Consider the following 22,506-nt stretch of genomic DNA (forward strand, 5'->3'; position numbering starts at 1 on the left):
TATAAAATCTTACTATTCAAGCAAGCAAAAATTCTCTGTCTTACCTTCTAAAGATTTTTTGCAGTGCTCACAGGTAAAATGAAGTGCCCAGGGTTTGTCTTGATCCCCAACAAGTATGCCAAAATATACCTTGTAGGCTTCACACATTTCAGCAGATGCTGTCACAGAGTACTTTTTTACCCTTGTCCTGATAAACTGGTCATATATATAGCAGAATGCATCTAGAGAATGTTTGCTGCTTCTTGATGCCATCTCTGATAAAATCAGATAGGTCTATGTGTTCACTTTGACAGCTAGAACTAAACTAAAGTGGTGAGCCCCTGTATATATATTAATATGGAAAGTTCTAGAGAATTTTAAAAGGTTCTTAATTGTAAATTCAAGAAAATTTTCTATCAGCTACTCAGCACTGAATCTACATGGAATGTTTGGGAAAATGGGTAAATTTGAAAATTTCACTACCTAGGTCACAGAAGCAAAGTTTGAAGAGAAAAATAGGTATTTTCCATTTACTTTAGGCATAAGCAATTGGGAAATAACACAAGAAAAAGTAAAAATTTTGTTACATAGTGTAATCAAACATGATGTGACATACAAGTTATAATGATGCTGAAGAAAATTTTCCACATTCAACTGTCAAAAATGTGAATTAAAAGCAAAAAAGTGGTTATAAAGATGTGCTATGTACCATTAAAGAATACAATCAGTTTAAAGAGTTTTTCTTCTAATCATGTAATACACTTCACTTTTAAAAAGTGATTATTTTATTTTGTTTATGCAATTCTTTTTTAATACATGAATTTTATGTAAACATTATCTCATGTAGTAATTAACACATACTGGTTAAATGGAAATATTTAAAATTTGCAATTGTTGAATTTTTATTACAGTAATTTGTATATGAGAGTGTTCGGTGAACTGCTGCTCAAACAGTTTTTCACATAGAAGCTTATTTTGTTGTTGAATTTGTTGCCAATACACAAGTAAATTAGGTGTGAATAAATGCTGTTCAGTATTAATGACCATTTTAATACTGATTATTATTGTTCAGAATAAGAAGTCAAGCTGTTAATGTTTAAATATGTAGTAGTAGTGCTAAATATAAAGATTTCAATAACTGTTATTCATTATTAATGGACAACAAAAAGTAGACCAGGTATGAACAACTGTTGTTAAGAATTATTGATAATTTTAAAAGTAAACTGAGTTTGAAAAGTTACTGTTCAGAATCATCGATCATTTTGAAAGTGAACCATGTATAAATGACTTTTGTATTCATTCTTAATGATCATTTTAAAAGTAAACCAAAAATGAATAACATTGGTATATACTTTGATTGTTTTCCATATATTCATGTATGTATCATATATAATTCTATCAATATTAGTTTTATTAAAAGTAAGCCAGAGTTAATATATATATATCCTGCAGTTTGTTTGTTTATTGAAATTTGTACAAAGCTATACAAGGGCTATCAGCACTAACTGTCCCTAATTTAGCAGTATAAACTAGAGGGAAGGCACCTAGTCATCACCACCCACTGCCAACTCTTGGGCTACTCTTTTACCAACAAATAGTGGGATTGACCATCACATTATAATGCCCCCATGGCTGAAAGGGAAAGCATGTTTGGTGCAATGGGGATTCGAACCTCCAACCCTCAGATGACGAGTTGAACACTTTAACCCACCTGGCCATGCCAGGCCATATCTCCTGCAGTATAAATGGCCATTATAGAGGTAAATCGTGTCAAAGTAAACCAGCTATGACTGCTTGTGATACAGTAGCAGCAGTTAGTATAAAATTAGATGAGATATTAATAACCGTTATTCAATATTAGTTGACTACAGAAGAAAACAAGATAAAAACACTTGTATAATACTGGTGTTAATTGCAGTTTATAAGTACAATGTTCTAGTCTTAGGCTACCCATGAAACATCTTTTTTCATCATCACATCTGATAATTGTAAGTACACACTGTTACTCAGTACTGTAATTTATGTTGTATAAACTTATCACAAAGGATGATATATTGGTCTTTATCCTGTCTTGATAAATTTCGTCAGATATTACATTATATGCAAACATTATATTCAAGTACATAAAAGCAAAAAATTCCACTGAAACTTTATCAGGGAACTTGGCCAAGTATATTGTTGAATGAGATTGTTTTGATTTCACTTACTTTGAACATCTTTCTAATTAACTCTCTATTTAAGCCTGATCATTTCAAATGATCTTGTAGTCAAAATGTAACCTTGATACTATATATTATAATTCTGAATGTTCTTAGTGTGTCTGCACAAAAGTTGGTATGCTCTTTGTACAGTACAGTACAGTAAAAGTCATTTGTACACAAAAAATTTGATTTTTTAATGAAATGTTTTTATTAAAGATTTGTCTCTAAATTTACAAAGCTTTTACTTAGTTGGAATGAAAGGTGGTTTTCACATTAAGAATAAAAATACTTTTCACTTTAGTTTTTATAATTCTGTATATTTGAGGTTTCTAAGTAAATCTTGTTAATTTATTTTCTCTACACTAACATTAATTATAGTGAAATCATCTGTAGCAAAATTTGGAAAATATGAAATAAAATAAAAAATACATCTTTTTTCCTACAGTAACTGCAGATTGTAATATAAAGTTACAATTATTTATTTCAAATGATGAAAGTGACCTGCTTTTTATATTCCTTGAGGAAAATATTTATTTTTTCAATTATATTTTCATATTAAACCTTGTAAGTTTCCAATTTTTTTAAATAATTACATTTGTTATAAAACATGTAATAAATGAATATGCTTACAAATTAAGAAAATATAAAACTTACTTCAGTCTTGATGCTGTTTGAAATCAGGTGTATCATTATGGTGATTGTACATATATAATTCATGTAGCTTTATATACACCGTTTTTAAAACAAAAACTATTATGCTAGAGTAGATGTTTCCACAACAAATGTAATTTTCCTGGCTTTCTAACCAACCAATAAATACATTAATTTCGTTGTTGTTTGTAGAAACGGCTTTAGCCCAAATGCAGTTATCATGGCAAATTATTAGTTTTTATCTCTAAAATAATAAAGATAAGTAGTGTAGATATTTCTGTTGGTAATAAAACTGTCCAATACCAATGTCAAAGACAATTATAGACATTCCTTAAAAACAGAGGATATGAGAGGAGTGTGTCAATGTGGGTTGAACAAATATGATTACACCTAAGTAAAACAAGAAAATAAAAATTTGCTTTTCAATATCTAAAGCAAATGTTTCTAATTGGTTGACCAATTTTGTAGCCCTTTTAAGGAAGAGAACATATTTAAATGAGAAGTCACAGTGCCACCAAGTATGTGACTGTAAGGGGTGCAGATTGAGAATTTAAATATTTTCTGTTGAAATTAAAACTCGGACAGTATAAAAATTGGAGTTTTAAGCTACATCTTGAGACTAAGTTTTTTTACATATGTTGATAATAGTGTAGTCTAATTAAATCGTGAATGTAACTCTGTATAAAAAAAAAAAAAAAGAGTCATGATATTCATGTTTTGATTTTTGACCACTCTCTAACATTGACTTGATGATGTGATAAAGTTTGGGAACCATCTACACATCCTTGATTTTAGACTCATTAGTAATATTATGTAAAAACTTCTATGCTTTCCCATGATTTCATAACTTTTTGAAGTGAGAAAGGCTACAGATAACCTGCATGAAAATGACATTTTGGCTCAGAGGGTTTCCTTTTATAACCTTGGCTTTCACACAGCTTTTGAGAGTTATGCTTCCAATTTATTTAAGATATGGTTTCAAAATCCATTTCTACTTAAATGCTTTGCTTTAAAGATTTTTCTTCATTGGGAAACATTGAAAGCTTTTTTCTTTAAGAAGTTCTGTCCTTTAATTCTACATTAACAGTTTTGCTTTACAAATATTGTTTTTCAGAAATGTTGTTACATAATTCCTTTAGTCGAGAAATGCACATATGTCTGACCTTGATATCCATTACTTGTTGAATTACAAGTTATCAGATAAAATTAATCCCTGCCAGCTAGTATTTTTGTAAGCAGTCATATAGTTGTACAGTGGTATGGGTATAGCTATCAAATGAAAGCCAGGATTAACAAAAAGCCATCCAAATCATTACAAAGAAGCATGATTTTTCTAAAGTGTTATGTGCCTCTCTACACAAATAAAAGCTATTACCTCATATTTAACTGACATGGAGTTTTTTGCTCATGCCATGAGCCTTGAACAGTTTCACACTCCTACATGTGTTGATGTGTATTACTACAACATACAATATAATTCTCAGAATACTGTAGCCATCCAACAATAGGAGAGAAACACAACTACCGTGTATGTCAATCCTCACAAGTACTAGTGCATGATAACAAGCTCATTTGTTTTCTTTGAAATAGCACATGTTCAGAGTTGCTTTTTTTCATGCACTTTTTTGAGTTACTGAACTACTTAATCCTTTCAACATGGGCTGACACAGCTTGCTTTGCTTCAGCTGTGGAAGAATATGTATAAAAAAAACATACAGTAACTCTGAACATGCCTCACAAAACCATGTTAAAGTTTATAAGTATTTTGTATAAAAAAGAATGATGTCATTTAAATTATGTTTTTATAATAAAGGTGTTAGTTATCTGTAGTAGTTATTTGCATTCAAGGTAATTTCCATTTTAAGTTTAAACATAATTTTCTTCATTTTAGTTTTCACATTTCATTTGTAAAATTTGTAAAATAAATATTTATATTTTGTTTATTCTTTTCTTTACTATATCATTAACATTAGTTATTATCATCAATATACAGTGCAAGAACATGATTAAAATAGCAAAATATAAAAACACTAAAATCAGGAGTTCAGTTCTCCTCGGGACCTCAGCAGATAGCCCAATGTGGCTTTGCTATAAGAAAACACGCACACTCCTTTTCATATTTTCATATATAGTTAATTTTTAATGTTTTATTTTTCTTTAAGAAATTTAAAACTTGTTTACATGTGTGTGTGTTATTACTATTTACATTGTACTATAACTGAAATGTGATTGTATTTTACAAAGTACTGGACCACTAGAACAAACAAAAGACAGGTCACTTTTAAGAGTCAGTTTTATACTATTGGATACAGTAATATGAATGCAAATACAGCTTCTATAATGTTAGTCAGACATGGTTGAAAGATCTGTGAACTAAAAATAATATATTTTGATGTATAATATTATTTATATTAAACATTTGTGGTTTTATCTTATAATCTGTAGTCATCATAAAACAAAACAGGTATATTTTATATCTGTTTCCTATTTTTTATTGTAGTTGCGAGCTTGATCAAATCAACCAAACCCATAAAGCATTACAACAGTAAAAATAAGAGATAAAATAAATTCTTTTCCAGAGGTTATAAAGATTTTGCATGTGAAAATTGACAATTTCTTGACACAAGTATTTTTAATCTTAAACGAAAAAATGCACAAGCAAATCATTACTTCAAAAAATCTTACACCTTAATAGAAAGAGTTTGATATTTTATGTTTGAAATCTTAGCAATATTTACTAATAATCTACAAAATTTGTGAAAAAAAATGCATTTAAAAATTATAGTATGAAAACAGTAAAGAATGTAAAATGGTTATGAGGCTGGTCCTTACGATCAAAATCATAGTGAGAGAGTTAACTATGGCAGAATTTATTTCATTAGTATAGCACATTTTTAATTGTAAATTAAACTTGAATGTTGACAGCTAACAACAACTTTTATTGGTACAAATGATAATGTAATTTGAATATTTTAAGCAGTAGTTATTACTAAAGTATGTGCTTTCTGTCTTGTCCTACATTTTCTGCATATCGAACCAATGGCACATAAAAATTGAATCCTGAAATGAATGCTATACTAGCAGTATTTATCCAGTAAAAATATGAAAATTAAAAACAAAATCCTATATTGTTGGTATGAATTCATTATATGCAGAATTTGAATACTCAAGTAATAATGTTATTAATCTAACTGTTATCCAACCCAATTGAATAGCTATTACTAGATAGTTGAATATGTTATATCAATGCATCCCAACTCTTATCATTAGTTAATATATATGATGGCATTAATTTTGTATATCTGAGATTTTAGCATAAAGCAAAAATGAGCTTATAAATTCATTAGAACTTAAAAATTATTATATTACATTAATTATTTATATTTCAGATGTAAGATAGGTTTAAATACATGTAACTTGGTTAGTCCTATTTTTTGTGATTTATATAACAGGTGACATTTTTGTACTCATCAATCTTTTGATATTTGTATAGAACTTTTCATGCCAGGCAGAGAAGATATTTCAAGGTTCTGAACGGCATGCTGACCTAGATAAATGGTACACTAAATTAGTTCATGCTATGTTTGATGCAATCAATAGAATTGCTGTTGAACATTTAAAGACTCCACAAGAAGTGGTTTTGATGGGTAAGAACATGTTTCATTTGACAGTTGCTTTTATTCTTATCTTTAAGATAAAATAATTACTGCATAGTTTTAAAACAGTAATTTCAGGGTATTTCTGAACGTCGTGATTTGTTAATTTGTAGGCAAATTTTTATATTGGTTTGTTGTTTTGTGTTAAGTAATAAGTATCAACTAATTTTTATGTTTTCTATGGCATGGTGGTGGTTCTCCTGTTAGCAGTGATGCTGGATAACTTATTATTTTTAGTTTCAGACTCTTGTGTCATTATTTAAAAGTTAATAGTATAGTGCCAGTTTAAATCTATTAAGTAGTTTAGCTAATTTAATATACCAGTCTAACTAGGTGGGTGCATTGTTATAATAATAATAATATTAATAATAATAATAATAAAAACAAAAAAAACATAATAATTAGAATACATTGATTGAGAAGTTTGTATCCTTGCCTTTAGCAGTTTCTTTAGCTGTAAGCTTCGTAATATCTCATGAGGTTCAAACAGCTTTTGCAACAGAATTGCTAGCTTATATTGTACTATTAGAAGAAATTCACCAAGGTGTTTTTTCCTTTCTACATATTAAAACCAAACTTATATTGTGAACAAGATATTTAATAACCTATTAAGTTAATGTAGAATGAAATTAATGGTATGTCATTTAGAAGAAATAAATGTTTTCTACATTTATTTCTGTCCATAATTTAAACAGAAAACTTGAAAAGTATTTAGTTCCATTAACTACTCTTAAGGTTGGGTGATAATTACATTAAATAGTGTACTTAAGTATGAGAGTTATCCAAAATTATTTTATCTTGAGGTTTTGTAACAGTTTCCTGAAATGAGAAGAACCAAAAGTAAGAAAAAATGTAATTTTTTATGCAGAAATAAATTTTTGTTGTGTATGTGCATTATATGCTGATATATTCTAGGATAGGTTTATAAAATAAACCTTAAGGAGATTTCCTAACTATTGATATTATATAATGTGTATGTGTATAATTTTATAATAAAAACAAGTCTAAACAAAATTAAAAAACCCTGCCCAAATTAAAAGGATCTCCAGGTTACAGACTATAATGTGGATATAAAATGTACCCTAGGTTTCAGAGGTGACTGATGAAGTAGGACCCGCATTGCAGGGTAGATACACCATCTATCGGTCTTAACCTCCATTCACCTGTTTTAGTATAAATAATTCTAAGATAAATAATGTTATTAAAACTGTATATCCAGTAGAATTAGAAATTGAAAATACTTTAATTTCCAATGTTGATGCACATTATTTAGATTTAGAAATAAAAATATTTGATAATGATATCAATCTAAATATTTCTGAAAAAAATAAAATATTTTGCTCTTGCAGTATATGGTATACCCTTTTTTAATGATAGTGTACCATACTCTTCTGTTATAAGTGTTATAACTTTACAATTATTCAGATTTTGTAAAATTTTTAGTAAATTACAATATTTTATTAGTAACATTAAAATATTGATACAAAACTTAATATTAAATGGATTTAACAAAGAAGCTTTAAATACAATTATCCAAATATTCTGTAATAAATATAAGAACATATTAAATAAATATAAAGAAGTAAAAATTAAGGAAATTTTATTGAAGGTCTCTAAGTATTTTTAGCTGTTAATAAGATAATTTTAACAACTTAGCACTACTTTTATGTGGATGAACACCTTATCACATATAAAAACTTGTTTAATCTAAAAATTGGTACTTGCAGTGGACTTAATGGGTAGTGGTTGGAAGTGTACCAGTTAGTTTAGATAATTGGTTGGAACTACTTATACTAGTATAATTTTTCTACTGATCTACTAAATAGTGCCATACCACCACAACAGGGGCTGTAATGATAACTTCAAGAGGTAGGTTTATTGTATTTACCCACAAGTGGTAGTACTCTACTATTACTATTATTATTACTTTTTTGTTCTTCTTTTGGAGAACATTTACCTTTCCACAACTGTCTGCGGGCAGTGAAGGGTGATATAGATGTAGAACATTGTGGGTTTGAGAACCTGCATCATACTCTCTTACTTTATATTTCTTTGGAATATTTTATTATTTAATTATTGTTATTATTTGTGAATTTCTTTATGTAAGATTGGCTAACAGAGGTTAAGACTGATAGACAGTGTATCCCCACTGCAATGTGTGTCCTACTCTCACAATCACCTCCAAAACCTAAGATAGATATTACATCCCACATTATAGCCTATACCCTGGTGATCCTTTTAATTTGTGCAGTTGTTTTTATTTTTGTTTATGCTTGTTTTTTTTGTAAGAAAATATTATCAGTCAAAGGTTTGGATTAGCTGTTTTTAATGCAGTCCTTCCTTTTGATTTTGATATATTTTATTTGGCTATTAGTATTGATATCCTATATATACTTAGTGTTTGGTAGAAAGACTACTGTGCTAACTATTTATATTTCGAGATGAGTTTTGAAGGCGTATACTAGGTTGATTGAATATGTTGTCAGATAGGTGGATATAAAGCACTCTTTTCTTTAACTTTCTTTTTCCTTGGTGTGGTTCATATCCCATACCACTATTTTGTTACTATTTTGCTTTGTTGCAGATATATTGGTATTAGAAAGTCTTGTATGCCTATTATGCTGTTGAATTTAACTTTCGTTGGTCATTTGTTTCTTTAATATATTGGAGTTCACATGTTGGCAATGATGTTTTGCTCTTGATTGAATCTTTAAATGGTTCTATATGTATCACTTGCAATTGTGTTGTGGCTTCTGAATACTCTTTTGGCTTTATGGTGTTTATGTATTATTTGTATCTATTCATATAACAATGTTTATTCTTGCTTATTTTTAATAGTATCTTCTATATCAAGTGTTCAGGATATCCATTGCCTTAGTAATGTGTATATATATTCCCTTCTTTTTTAGGTATGAAATATCACACAGTCTTGCCTATATAAAGACACTAATGTTGTTTCTTTGTTCATAAAATTTGTACAAAGTTACATAAAAACTACCTGAGCTAATTATTCTTAACTTTGAATTGTTTGGCTCGAGGAAAGATACTTGGGGGTTACTAAAATCAAATAGTGGTATTTGACTGTCATACTTATAATGTGACACTTTTGTGACAAAAGGGTGTGAACCATGATCTTTCAGATTCACAGTATGAGTGGCTGGTCACTCGGCCAGGCCCTGTTTAAGATTTTAATAAGTAAACCAGTTCAGGAAGATCTTCTAGTGAAATCACATCTGCATCATAGAAAGAGAAGGAAAACAGCACTGACATCAAAATTAAGGTTTTTCAAATGTTGGCTATATGTGTGTGTATATATTTATTTCCTTCCTTTCACACCTTTTCTAATACAAATCTTGTTTATTCTGGAAACTAGACAACTTTCAAATTTTACACTGTTAAAGTGCTTTGATTTGTAGTAGAGATTTTTATCTATATTAGGGTTTCCTCTAAACTCCTTTATTATATCATTTGTCTATCATGATAATTATTATGTCTAGGAATGAAAGTTTGTTATCTATTTCTACTTCCACTATACATTGTATCATTTGATACTGTCTGTTTTAATGATTTGTGAATTAATGAACCTTATGTGTAGTCTGTGACCATCTTATTAATATATATATATACACACATCAACATACCTCAGTCAAATCCTGGGTATCAGACAGGCTGTTTTGCTGGTGTTATTGTCAAGATATTCAGGTGGAAGTTTTCTTGAGAGTTTCATAGCTATCAAGTTGTTGTCAAGGTATATGTAGTATTGGGAACTTTGTGAATAAGACAGATATATTAAAACTGATCATTATACTTTGTAAGGTTATTGGACTGCTTTTGCAATTTATATAAAAGGGCCAACTCCTTAACGTGTGAGAATGTTTTATCTATCAATTATTGCCATCCTTTCATCAGCAAAAATTTTCAAAATATTTTGGAACAAACCCTATTATTCTTTCAATTGTAGACAAACTAATCCATGCCATTGGTATTATTCTGTACTGGTGACAGATCATTTATCTTAAAAGATCTACTTATGTTACTTTTGAATGTATTTTGGCGATTTAATCTTTGTTATCTTCAGAGATTCTCCATAATTTGCAAGTTGTTGTTTTTTCATATAAAGGGGAGATTCCTAATCACCAAAGATTGTATATAAATATACTTGTCTTTGGTGCTGCAGAGACTATGTCAGTCAGAAATCTGATATTTATAACTAAGAATTAGGAAGAATTCATCATCTACCATATACAGATCCTATAAATGGCATGCACAAGAGTGTAATGCAATGCTTAAAATAAGAAAGAACAATCCAAGATTCTATTTCTGGCACTAAATTAAACAGATCTATGCAAAAGAGAGAGAAAACTATCAGTATGATGAAACTACCATTAAGCTACATGAGTCTTCACAAGATCTTAATTTGCAGTATGAATAGGCAACTGTTGCTACCTGTGAAAAATTTATTTGATAAACACCTTTTATTCAGAAGTTTGTTCATTGCTTTCATGTACAATTGCCTTCTACTAATAATATTCATAAAACAGCTTATCTACATAATAAATACCACTACGGTATCATTAGGTAAAACTGATTTTATCTGGAATGACAAGATAGATCTGCTGAATAACATTGATTCAATAAGATATTCGTCACAGAGTAGTTCCAAATCTTTCTGAAACTGACTTGAGCTAGAATGAAATAGAAGCTGTGTACAATGCAAGTTAAAATAAACAGTCTTTATCAAATAAAGATTGTAAGCTGTTTTTTCTCCAAATCGTATTATTCAATATACCAGTCTATTTAACGTACAGTGTTACAGCCTTCCCTCCAATAGATAAAGTGTCACTCAATAATAATGAAAAAGAAAGAACTAAACTTTATCAAATCTAGTGGTAGGATTGCACATAGCAGAACAACCAACTAATTTTAAATAATACTATATTAAACCTTTCATGATGAGTCATGGGTCAAAGGTCATGTCATTATGTTTATTGGCTTGCATTCAAAATTTTATTGAATTACTATTGTAGGAATTTATGTCAATAAGTTGGGAATCAAATTGTATATTATAACTCAAACTTTAATATTGCATATGAGTTAATTTCTTAGTTTAAAAGTAAATATTAAAAGAACTTATCTAAATATAAATTTTATTGAGTGTGTTGCGTTTCTCCTGGGAAAGTTGAGTTAACTCATCTTGATGTCATTTGACCACTTCTGAAATGAAGAGGCTCTTTTGTTTCATCTGAGCAATTATTTCTTCTTTATAACTATGTTGTTTACTGGATGTTTTGGTTATGTGGTTATGTACTGATGATGTAATTTATCAGTTTTTTTACTACTGAAATAATAGCATCAAACAGACATTGTGAGCACACAGCTTTGTCAATTTTCACTGAAATATTAGCTAGTGACAATTTTGTTGTTATAATCAGATTCTGAAATTGATGCTGGTCCTAAGTTTGACTATTTTCACCTTCTAAACTATCAGTATTAGCAACATCTGTTTGATGCAATTATTTCAGTGGTTAAAAAACTGCTAAATTACACTACCAGTACATAGCCATATAACCAAAACATTTGTTAAACAACATATAATAGCTATAAAAGAAGAAATAATTGCTCAGATGAGATAAAATGGCCTTCCCATTTCAGAAATGGTCATACAACATCAGGACAAGTTAACTTGTCTACCTGCAGTGAAGAGTTTATTGTATTTCTGACAAAGGAAATTTTATAAAATGACAGCTTATAAGATTGAAGATTTATGGAACAAACTTGTGAAATGAGTAAAATTATATAATTGTAAGTAAATAAGGTTTAATGCTAGAAATGTACTTCACATATAAATTTTTATTTTATTGAAACATTCATTCTTCATGAGTATGAATTAATATTAATAAACATATTGACTAATCTAGAGCTGGAAAATGACCTTTAGAGATCTGAAAATGTTATCATTTTGTTTGATCAAAGTTTACAAACTAGTAAACTGAAAATTTTGAAACTCCCAGTTTCTACATATTTTTAAAGGAATTTGTTTTCATTCATATTTATCCAGACTTACCAGCATAGTATTTACAAAATACTTATCATGTAAAATGTAACCTAAAAATTCCTAATTTAGTTTTTCTCATATTTCTTTCAAGACTGTACTTGTTAATATTTTTTGCTCATAAACATTAGTAGCTTAGTTGTTTTAAGAATGTTTAAATAAATGCCCTTATTATTCATGTAATCCTTTTTTCTTTTTTTGGCAAATGTATAATAATTAACTGCAAAAATCTTTATTTTTACTGTTAAATATAGTAAAATTTTGTGATATGATTCTTGCAAGTTTGCAAGGTAATTTTTAACATTTTACTGGATTATCTTAGAAAAAAGATATTTATACATATTTCTGTTGTATTATGATATTTGTGGGTTGCTTTTGTAGAAAATTTTCATCATTTATACACACTATTATACCAACTGAAAATTGTATGTTTGGAAGCTGAGAGGAAAGAGGCACAGCAGAAATATAAAGATGCTCTACAGACTTATGTTACAAAATATTTTGGAAGACCATTAGAGAAGCTAAATGTAAGTATATGTAAAGTGAAATATTTTAAGTACAAGTGACTGTAACAGTATGTCTTTTTTAGTATGTGTAATATAGAATGTTACAGGTATATTATTAATTTCATTTTATGTAAAATAATGTAAGGTGTTCTATTTTAATAATCTAAATCAAATTGCATTAGGTGCATGATCTTTTTTTTTGCTTCATATTAAAATATTCTATTTCAGTAACTTGTATTTCAACTTTAAGACAGACAAAAGTATTTTTTATTCTTCACATGAACATCACTGTACTCTCCAACTTCTCAGGTTCTGAATGACATTGTCTCTGGTATTTTTCAGATATATCTTTTGTACAAAACTTAAATAACACATCTTATTTTTCATGTATATAAGAATTGTACTGTTGACTAAGAACTTGTGACATTTTGTTAAGATAAACTTCAGAAATTCTGAATTATGGTGAACGTTACTTTTCCATTGTGCCAATGTTTTATACATTAAAGTAATCTTGCAATAGCCAAATATGCCTTTAGGACACCTTTTATTATTTGTTTTGTTATCATGTTGTTTATCTTCTTTGTTTTTTTTTCACATGGTAATTTGAAAAAAAAGCAGAAATAGTCAAGTTTATGAGAAAATTTCCTGTCTTCCTTTTTAAATTTCTAGGTTGATGTACAAAAATAGCCATTACTCTTTCGTTTATGTTACTTCCTGCTTCTTATATGAATCCCTTGTTTATTTTTCATGAGATCTATATGGAATATTTTAAAATATGTTCATCTAGTTTTATAATCATATCTAGAAGTTTATTTCAGTATTATAATTCTTTTTTCAGATGCTATTTTGTTTGCTGACTGTAAAATGTATGACTTTCGGTTGTATGTGCAAAATTATTTCTGCATCCAACAAGTTTAAACTAGGCTCTGTTAGAATTTTTATTAAATATTTCGTAAATCAGAAGTATATGTAAAGTATATTTTGAACTAAATAATTTGATATAAAAAATATGTTCATGTCAATTTGAATGTTAATAAAATGTTATAACTAGATATTTAATTATTTTAGCTAATTTCTATCATTTAAACAAAATAATTATTTTATAACATTTAATTCTAATTTATTTAAAAACATTCTGATTAAACCCCTATGTTATTATTTTAATTGTTTCCAAAAAAAGAACATATTCATTATGAATCAAACATATAGTTGTGTTAAGTAGTTCACAAAGAAACTGTGTAAAGCCTATTGTTGTATCTTGATGGACACCACATGTAATATTAAATAGCACTGATTCATAATTTGAAATTTTTCATTTTTCTGTTTAAGTAATTTTGTAGCCAGGTTAGTGGATAGTGCTCTTATATATTATAGTTTAAAGTATTGCATAAAGAATGTCTTATTTACATTTTCAAATGTGCATCAACAATCTAAATATTCTTACACTGATAAATCTGTTATCAGTTTTAGCTTTAACTATTTCTGCATAGATAACCAATATAGATTTTATTTGATAATATGTTAGAAGAAACATGTTTATGCATAAGCTAAAGGTTTTATATTTTCCATCTCACACAAGTTTGAGAATCATAAGATAAATGAGCAGTCAGTAATCTATAAATTTTTCATAAATATAGATTGTCTGTTTTTAAATCAGACACAAAGCTAGCCTGCAGTATAGTGTTAATCCCCATACAGTTATTTTTACATGTATGTGGTAGGTCTATTGGAATGACTCTATATTGGAGAATTAATGTTTATTACTACAATTCCAAATTTACTTCTTGTATATTTACAAAATTTAACATTGTTTTTGTAAATATGAAAATATTTCATACACAAATTTTTAATTCTTTAATAAAGTATTTTTACTAAAAATTTATAAAGTCAGTTTCTAACTAGTCTGAATGCAAGGTGATATTCATATTAAAAATAAAAAAAAACTTCAATATTTCATTTACATAATCTCTATAACTTTGTAAACAATTATTAGAAATTTCATAGTAAAGCTTTATAATTTATATCATATTTTCTCTACCTTCAAACTAACTGTAGCAAAAGCATCTGTAGCAAAACTTGAGAAATATGAAATGAAATGAAAAGTTTTTGTTTTTTTTTAACTAGAATGACTACAAATTGGAAGACCATTCCAATTATGTATCCCAAACAACCTGAGTCTTCTGATAGTTTCACATTTGCTTTTTGAACTAACTACTGAGCTAGAATAATAATAAAGCAAAACTCACCCACTTAAAGCACACACCAAAGTAATATGAAATATCAAATTACATATTTCACAAGTAGCTTAAGTGAATACCTAGAAGAGAAATTATTTTAATTTTTTATCATTTTAGATAAGTTTTCTTACCTAAGCTACTAAGCTTTTAATTTATACATTGTAATTACTTTTATAACAATATACACAAAAAGAAAAATTTTTGTACTTGCATGTGAGCCTTTTTTTGCATTCGGAGTCTTGACATCAGTTAACCCTAATACTTGTCAGAGTTGTTGTTAACACTTTACTGAATTCTACTTAATTCAAATATGAAATTTAGCAAACAGAGTAATAAAATCCTCAAAAATTACAATGTCATATAAAATTGTAATTTAACTGGCTTTTTACTAATGTTAAGTGGTTTAAAATTAATTCCATTTACTGAAAGAGCTGAGTCAGCAATAGAGAAAACTGAAACTGTAACCTTAATTTAAAAACTGTCATCAGAATATGATAGCCTTATAAAAAGTTAATAAATTAAAATGTTACTTTTGTTGGTTATAAATGTCACAGAGAGTTATTGAAATTTGTGAAAGACAGGATATGATGGTAATACAGCATGGCATGTAGATTTAACTTCCTGATTGATATCTTAGGAAACCAAAAAGTTCGTAAACTATAAATTTAGATTATGGTTTAGCTATATCAATATTATTAGTGTATGATTTGTACTAAAAATCAGAAGGTCAAATAGGGGTGGAAAGCATATCTGAAATAGCAATTCAAAGCAAAAAAGTGTCATACCATAAAGAGAAGTGAAGACTGAGACTTTATTTAAATATTTTTGCCCTTGAATTTAAGAAATTGATACTTATATAATATTAAAATATGAGGTCCAGTATGGCCAGGTGGTTAAGGCACTTGATTCGTAACCTGAGGGTCACAGATTCAAATCCCCATCACACCAAATATTCTTGTCTTTTCAGCTGTGAGGGAATGATAATGTGATAATAAATCCCATTATTTGTTGATAAAAGAGTCGTTCAGAGTTGACAGTGGATGGTGATGATAAGCTGCCTACCTACATTGCTAAATTAGGGATGGCTAGCACAGATAGCCATTGTGTAGCTTTGCACGAAATTAAAATATGAATTATAAACTATGCTTTGATGCCAATTAATTGGCATAAATTCATAATAAAGCTGTTTAATTGAAGTTTGAACATAACTGTGAAAGGTCATGGCCTGCACTTAAACCCCATTCATGCAAATTGGACTACTAAATTATAGCATCCTGTTGTAATGATACAAGCAGCTGTAGGTTTGTTATGCTTTTTAATTGTTGAAATTAGTTGTTTGACATAAATAGTTCCAAGAAACTCATTTCTATATGTTCAGTGGATAGAGGATAATTTTTTGTTACCAAGTGTTGAATGAATACATGTGAAATACTCATTAAGTGTGTGTATAATATTTTGTGCATCTGTTTGTGAACTTTTAGAAAATTCTTTATCTTAGTAGGAATAGCAATTCCAAACAACCTGTTTCCCAGTGATTTTTGATTATTCCTAACCTATTGAAAGTAATTGTGATAATTGCATTCTGTTAGTTTTGCTAACCATTGATCTTTACATCAACCAAATTTGATACTTCTTATATTTGGTAATGGTTTTGTATTTTCTCACATAGAGAACACAGTCTTTTGATATGCTGTTACTTAGATAACTATTAGATGACAAAAACAGAAAAATATGATTAACCACTTTCTCTGCATGAAATATCTCGACCCAATTTAATTTTTTTTTATTAATCAAGTTATCACTTCTGTAGGTAGTTATTTACTATAAAACATTTTCAAACCTCTGAATATGTATTGGATATGTTTGTTTATAATTGTTCATCCAAGAAACTTAATAAATATTATCTTCCAAAATGCGTATCATTTAAATAATTAATTTCATGTCTACCCATCAAATATTCAAGATATAACATGTAACACCAAAAATGTGTATGTTTAGTGCCACATATTATTTTTTTATAATGGACATTTGCCAAAATATTAAAAAATATTTTTCAAGGTTCAATGGAAAACTTGAAATATCTATATTAGCAGATAGTTACCAATAAAACATATTTGGCATTTAAAAGATCTTATATAAATCTACTTTTAAGTTAGGTTTTTAATAGAATTAGATTTTTCCAACATGTTGAGTACCATGGATTTGTCACTAATTTTGATGTGATTAGGGATCACTGGCTCAGAATACTTATGAATTATATATTTCTGTCGTATATAATTTGTGGTCTGCTCAAATTAATTTTAAAATCCCTTCATAACTTTAGATATTTTTATGCATGGTATAATTTTCTTAGGTAGGTATCATTTACATATTTCTTAAACCTTATGACCCTCAGTGCCATTTTTAAACTCTTTTTCTGTGTATGGTACTGCATTGCATTCTAAATTTAATTAAACCACTTTACTGTTAGTGTATGTCAATGAAATTAGCATTATAATGTATTAAAACTAGTAGAAAACATAAAAATTAAATATTTTTTTTCTGAAACTACAACATAAAAATTAAATATTTTTTTCTGAAACTACAAACCTTTAGGAACTTTCTTGTCAAATATGAAACAACTTCATCCACTAATTTTATTTTGGGGATAAAATATGAAAAGAGTGTTATTAGCTACAAGTAAAATTTATAGCCTGGTCTAGTAGGGTTAAAAATGTCTAAATCACTGTAATACCTCTTTAAATCAACTTTGTTCAACGAGCTGGTACAATATAATTTTTCACCTTCATATCTAAAATAAACCTAGCCATATGCAATGAAATACAATTATGACTGTAGTTTCCTGTTTCATATTTTATTTAGTTTCAGATTAGATATTGCAAAATATAATATGGTCACTTATGTTGGAGGCTATTACACATGTACCATTGTACGGTGTGTATAAGTAAGGATATGATCTGGAAGTTTCTTTATTTTGTATGTGGATGAATTTATATGTATGTATTCACATTTTCAAACTATTATTTTATTCTTATTTATTTACCGAAAGCCATATAGTATAGAAAATTTCAATATTGTCATTGATCATGATTATTTCTTTGATTGAATTAAAACATTTATATAAACATAACTGGGATGTTTTTAAGCCAAGAATATTATAATTTATTCTCATGTAAAAGGTTGTTACCATGTTCTGAACTTGTATAATGTTCACTCAATAAAATAAGTTTGAGATTGGCCTTATAGTTTCTGTACTATAACTCCTGATATGTTTTATTTATCTTCATGAAATTTTCTATTTGAAATAAGCACCAAAGGACACAGAATAATAACACGTAAAAACAGACAATACCCAATAAATATCAGCTTTTCGTGCTTTCCAGCTATGTCACAAGAGTTGTTGAAGAATCAGCTAAGTTTTTTTTATGCATCTCCCATGGGAATAAAGTTTGAACTATAAACAAAATAGACATTTCTCTATACAGAAACCAACATGATGTGCCATTTGATAGATTAAACCTTGGCTTTCTGTTGGTTATGAAAAATATAGTGTTAAACATCAGTTAGCAATTTGTGAAAGAGAAGATGTAATAGGTAGACGTGACGTTTATGGTTTCATAAACAAATAAGATTAAAATTTGAATATAACTCACTAAAACCTTGTGAGATGTGTAGAAAAAGATACCCACTGTGAAAGCATTAATTTAGTACAAGTAATTTTTTTTAAGGCTAGTGGCCTAGCGAAACCACAGCCAAGGGAACTGGCTTGGAGTAATCATGATGTTTATATAGTATGTTGTATCATTTTTTCCAGCTGTTTTTTGATGGAGTACAAAGTAAAGTAGCTCAGGGAGTGAAAGTGGAAGAAGTCAGCTTTCAGTTGGCTTACAACAAACAAGAGCTCAGAAAAGTCATTAAAGAATATCCTGGCAAGGAAGTGAGTGATAACAATATTATAAGAGCATGCTTAAAGTAAATTTTTCAATGTAAAACATTTGTTAATGCAAGAAAAATTGTAATAAGATTTGAAAAAAAATTACACAAAGAAGTGAAAAAAAAACTGAAGAATTTACACTTGTCTGGCTTTGACCTTTTAAAAGATATAAATTGATTTTTTTAAGGGTAATTAACTGTTTAATATATATATCAAGGCTGTGCTGTAAACATACACTGTACAGAGAAACAATTAGTATCATAAACTCTATAAAACATTGCCTTTGTCCGGTTTTTATTTTGCTTATTTGGAAAACCCCCTTAAAAGCAGTTTTTGCCACTGGTTGCAATTTGAATTTGAACCACTTTATTTGGTAATTATGGAAAAGAAAAAGTTTTATCTTTCAGTCTTGGTAGGTATCAATCAACACCTAAACAGATTATTTCTAGTGTTATAAACATTCACTTTACTGGAAAAATATTTAAAATAATGTGTTATGAAAAAGTAGTCAAAATATTATTTTTAGCTGGTTTAACAATGAGAAAAATGATGTAATTTCTCTAAAATATGGTTTTGGTGAATTTAAAATATTGATATTTTGTTCAACAGAAAATAAGCTTGTGTATCACTTAGGACAAACAAGAAGTAAAACATTGTTTGGTTATTAAACATAGCTTAACAGATACATAGATTATTAAAGGATAATGATAACGATATTTTGTTCAACAGAAAATAAGCTTGTGTATCACTTAGGACAAACAAGAAGTAAAACATTGTTTGGTTATTAAAAGAGTGTACACATAGCTTAACAGATACATAGATTATTAAAGGATAATGATAACTTTGAGGTATGTGCATATATTTATATTAAATAAACAATAAGAGCATTATTTGACTTTGTTTTAAAATTGGAACAAGTATACAATTTATGAGAAGGGGTATGATTCAATTTTGTTGATTTGACATTGACTACAGTTAGCAACTTTCTAGAATTTGTTGGATTTGCTGTTGATGTTTACTTCATTCTTAATTTGTTTAACAAAAACTGTCAGTAATGACAACAACTTCACATTTCATAATAGCTAAGTTAAGGATGAGCAGCAAATGCAGATGCAAAGATCTGTTAATAATTGCCAAACTGAGGGCTGTTATATCAGCAAAATTCAAGTTTGTCACTTCTACCTAGAATGTACACTTGATGCAATTTTTAATATTTTAAGTTACATACAAGCATTTTATTTACTATTTGAATTTATTAGAAATAATTTATGGTAAAAAGGTTAATCTAAATTTACAAACAGGCTCGGCATGGCCAGGTGGTTAAGGTGCTCAACTTGTAATCTGAGGGTTGCAGATTCGAATTCCCATCTCAACAAACATGCTCGCCTTTTCAACTATGGGATCATTGTGATGTTACAGTCAATCCCACTATTCATTGGTAAAAAGAGTATCCCAACAGCTGGTGGTGGGTGGTGATAACTATCTGCTGTCCCTCTAGTCTTACACTGCTAGATTAGGGATGGCTAGTGTAAACAGCCCTCGTGTAGCTTTGCACAAAATTAAAAAATAAACAAACTAACTAAATTTACCAAGGTTGTACTAATGGTACATATAAGGATACAGTAAATTTATATGAAATACAAACTAAGATGTAATAACATTTTAAGGGAATTTAGTAGAAAACATTTTACATTTACATTAAATAGTGTCAAGAAATGAAAAACAAAAAATATCTCTTGTGTTATAACTTCTCCCTCCTGAAATATAAATTTTTATAGTTTTCCAATATAATTACAATGTTGATATCCTTCCATTTTTCTCCAAACTTTAATAATTCTGTCTTTTCTTTATAATAAACTTAGCAAAATTTGTAGCATTTCATACCTCATGTTTTTGGTATGAGTGTTGTATTTGGTTTGTACTGCTGTCAGCTTTTAAAATAAATTAATTGTATTGGCTAGGTGAAGAAGGGGCTAGAGAGCTTGTACAAGAAAGTGGAAAAGCATTTATGTGAAGAAGAGAACTTACTTCAAGTAAGTTTGTAGTCTAGTCTCAAATTTGAATTTTCTCAATTATGTGCAGTTTACTATAAAATTATCTGGTCTTTCAGTTTAAAAGGAGAAGAAAAACATTATGTACTACTTTCTATACATAATTCTTTTGCATCTGGTCTGAAATATTTTTTTACATATATCTTTAAAAACTAAACTGCAGGGATAGTTGACAAATTTAGTTTTATATGTTCAATTTTTTTTTTCTTAAATGTGATTTTATGCAGTTATAAGAAAGAAAGTATTACTGTACTAACAGTAGTAATATTTAAAATAGTTCTGAAAACAAACTTACCTACTAAATAAAACAAAATTTGACTACACTCAAGACTTGAGTATTGCTTTATTTTTCTTATGCTGTGCAAAACTGTTCAATTTCATTGTCTGAACAGTACTTTAATAGAGTATTCATAGTCTGGACACATTTTAGTATGATTATGTTATGATATAACATGAAAATATGGCTCACAATGATTTAAACCCATCATTTTTACTGCATTAGTACAGGTTTCCAATAATAAGAGCATATAATAACGTTGGAATATAATATTTATCAAATCTGACTAAACATATAACCTAAGGTAAAAACTTTTATCACTTTAGTCAAATAATCAAGAAAAATGCAATATACTCAAACACTACTATTAAAATACTATATTTACATATATATATATATATATTATACATATAAACATTTTATTCTGTATTTATACTAGACATTAACTTGAACTTAAACTTTTATTCTTTGTGTTTGTATACTTAGTTTATCTCATGAAATAATTTTCTTTCTTTTCTTTAGGTTGTTTGGCACTCCATGCAAGATGAATTTATCAGACAATACAAGTATATTGAAGGTCTAATTGAACGCTGCTATCCTGGTTCAATGATAATTCTGGAATTTACAATTAATGATATTCTTGAATTCTTTTCCGAAATAGCTCGATCTCACTAATTATTCATTATTGTATCACCAAAAAGGGTTTAATACTAAACCAATAAAACTAGTAGTATATCATGCACTTCATTGAGCATAATATCATTCAAGACTTTTTAAAAGACAACAACAACCTCTTTTTATGACTAGAATGAAATTAGAAGTGCTTTCTAATGATTGTTTTATAACAACAAACGATAACGTTACAATGAAACTAAACATGGATGAGTAAGTTTCCTGTATAACATTTTATTACCATTGTACAAATTACTGTTTATAATACAATTGCTAGTACTGACCATATA

At 28.3% G+C, this 22,506-nt stretch overlaps 1 protein-coding gene across 2 annotated transcripts in view; it reads left to right on the forward strand.

Moving 5' to 3' along the window:
• Positions 1–22,286, forward strand: part of Sec3 (exocyst complex component Sec3) — a 158,777-nt gene extending 136,491 nt beyond the window's left edge. For both annotated transcript variants that reach the window (XM_076454434.1, XM_076454439.1), the window contains 5 exons: positions 6,325–6,478; positions 12,921–13,066; positions 19,097–19,219; positions 21,178–21,249; positions 22,067–22,286. In XM_076454434.1, coding sequence (XP_076310549.1) covers positions 6,325–6,478; positions 12,921–13,066; positions 19,097–19,219; positions 21,178–21,249; positions 22,067–22,219 — 648 coding nt within the window. In that variant the 3' untranslated portion in view covers positions 22,220–22,286. The remainder of the gene's footprint in view (positions 1–6,324; positions 6,479–12,920; positions 13,067–19,096; positions 19,220–21,177; positions 21,250–22,066) is intronic.
• The last annotated feature ends 220 nt before the right edge of the window (positions 22,287–22,506 follow it).

The sequence above is a fragment of the Tachypleus tridentatus genome, chromosome 1, assembly GCF_004210375.1.
Source record: "Tachypleus tridentatus isolate NWPU-2018 chromosome 1, ASM421037v1, whole genome shotgun sequence".
NCBI lineage: Eukaryota > Metazoa > Arthropoda > Merostomata > Xiphosura > Limulidae > Tachypleus > Tachypleus tridentatus.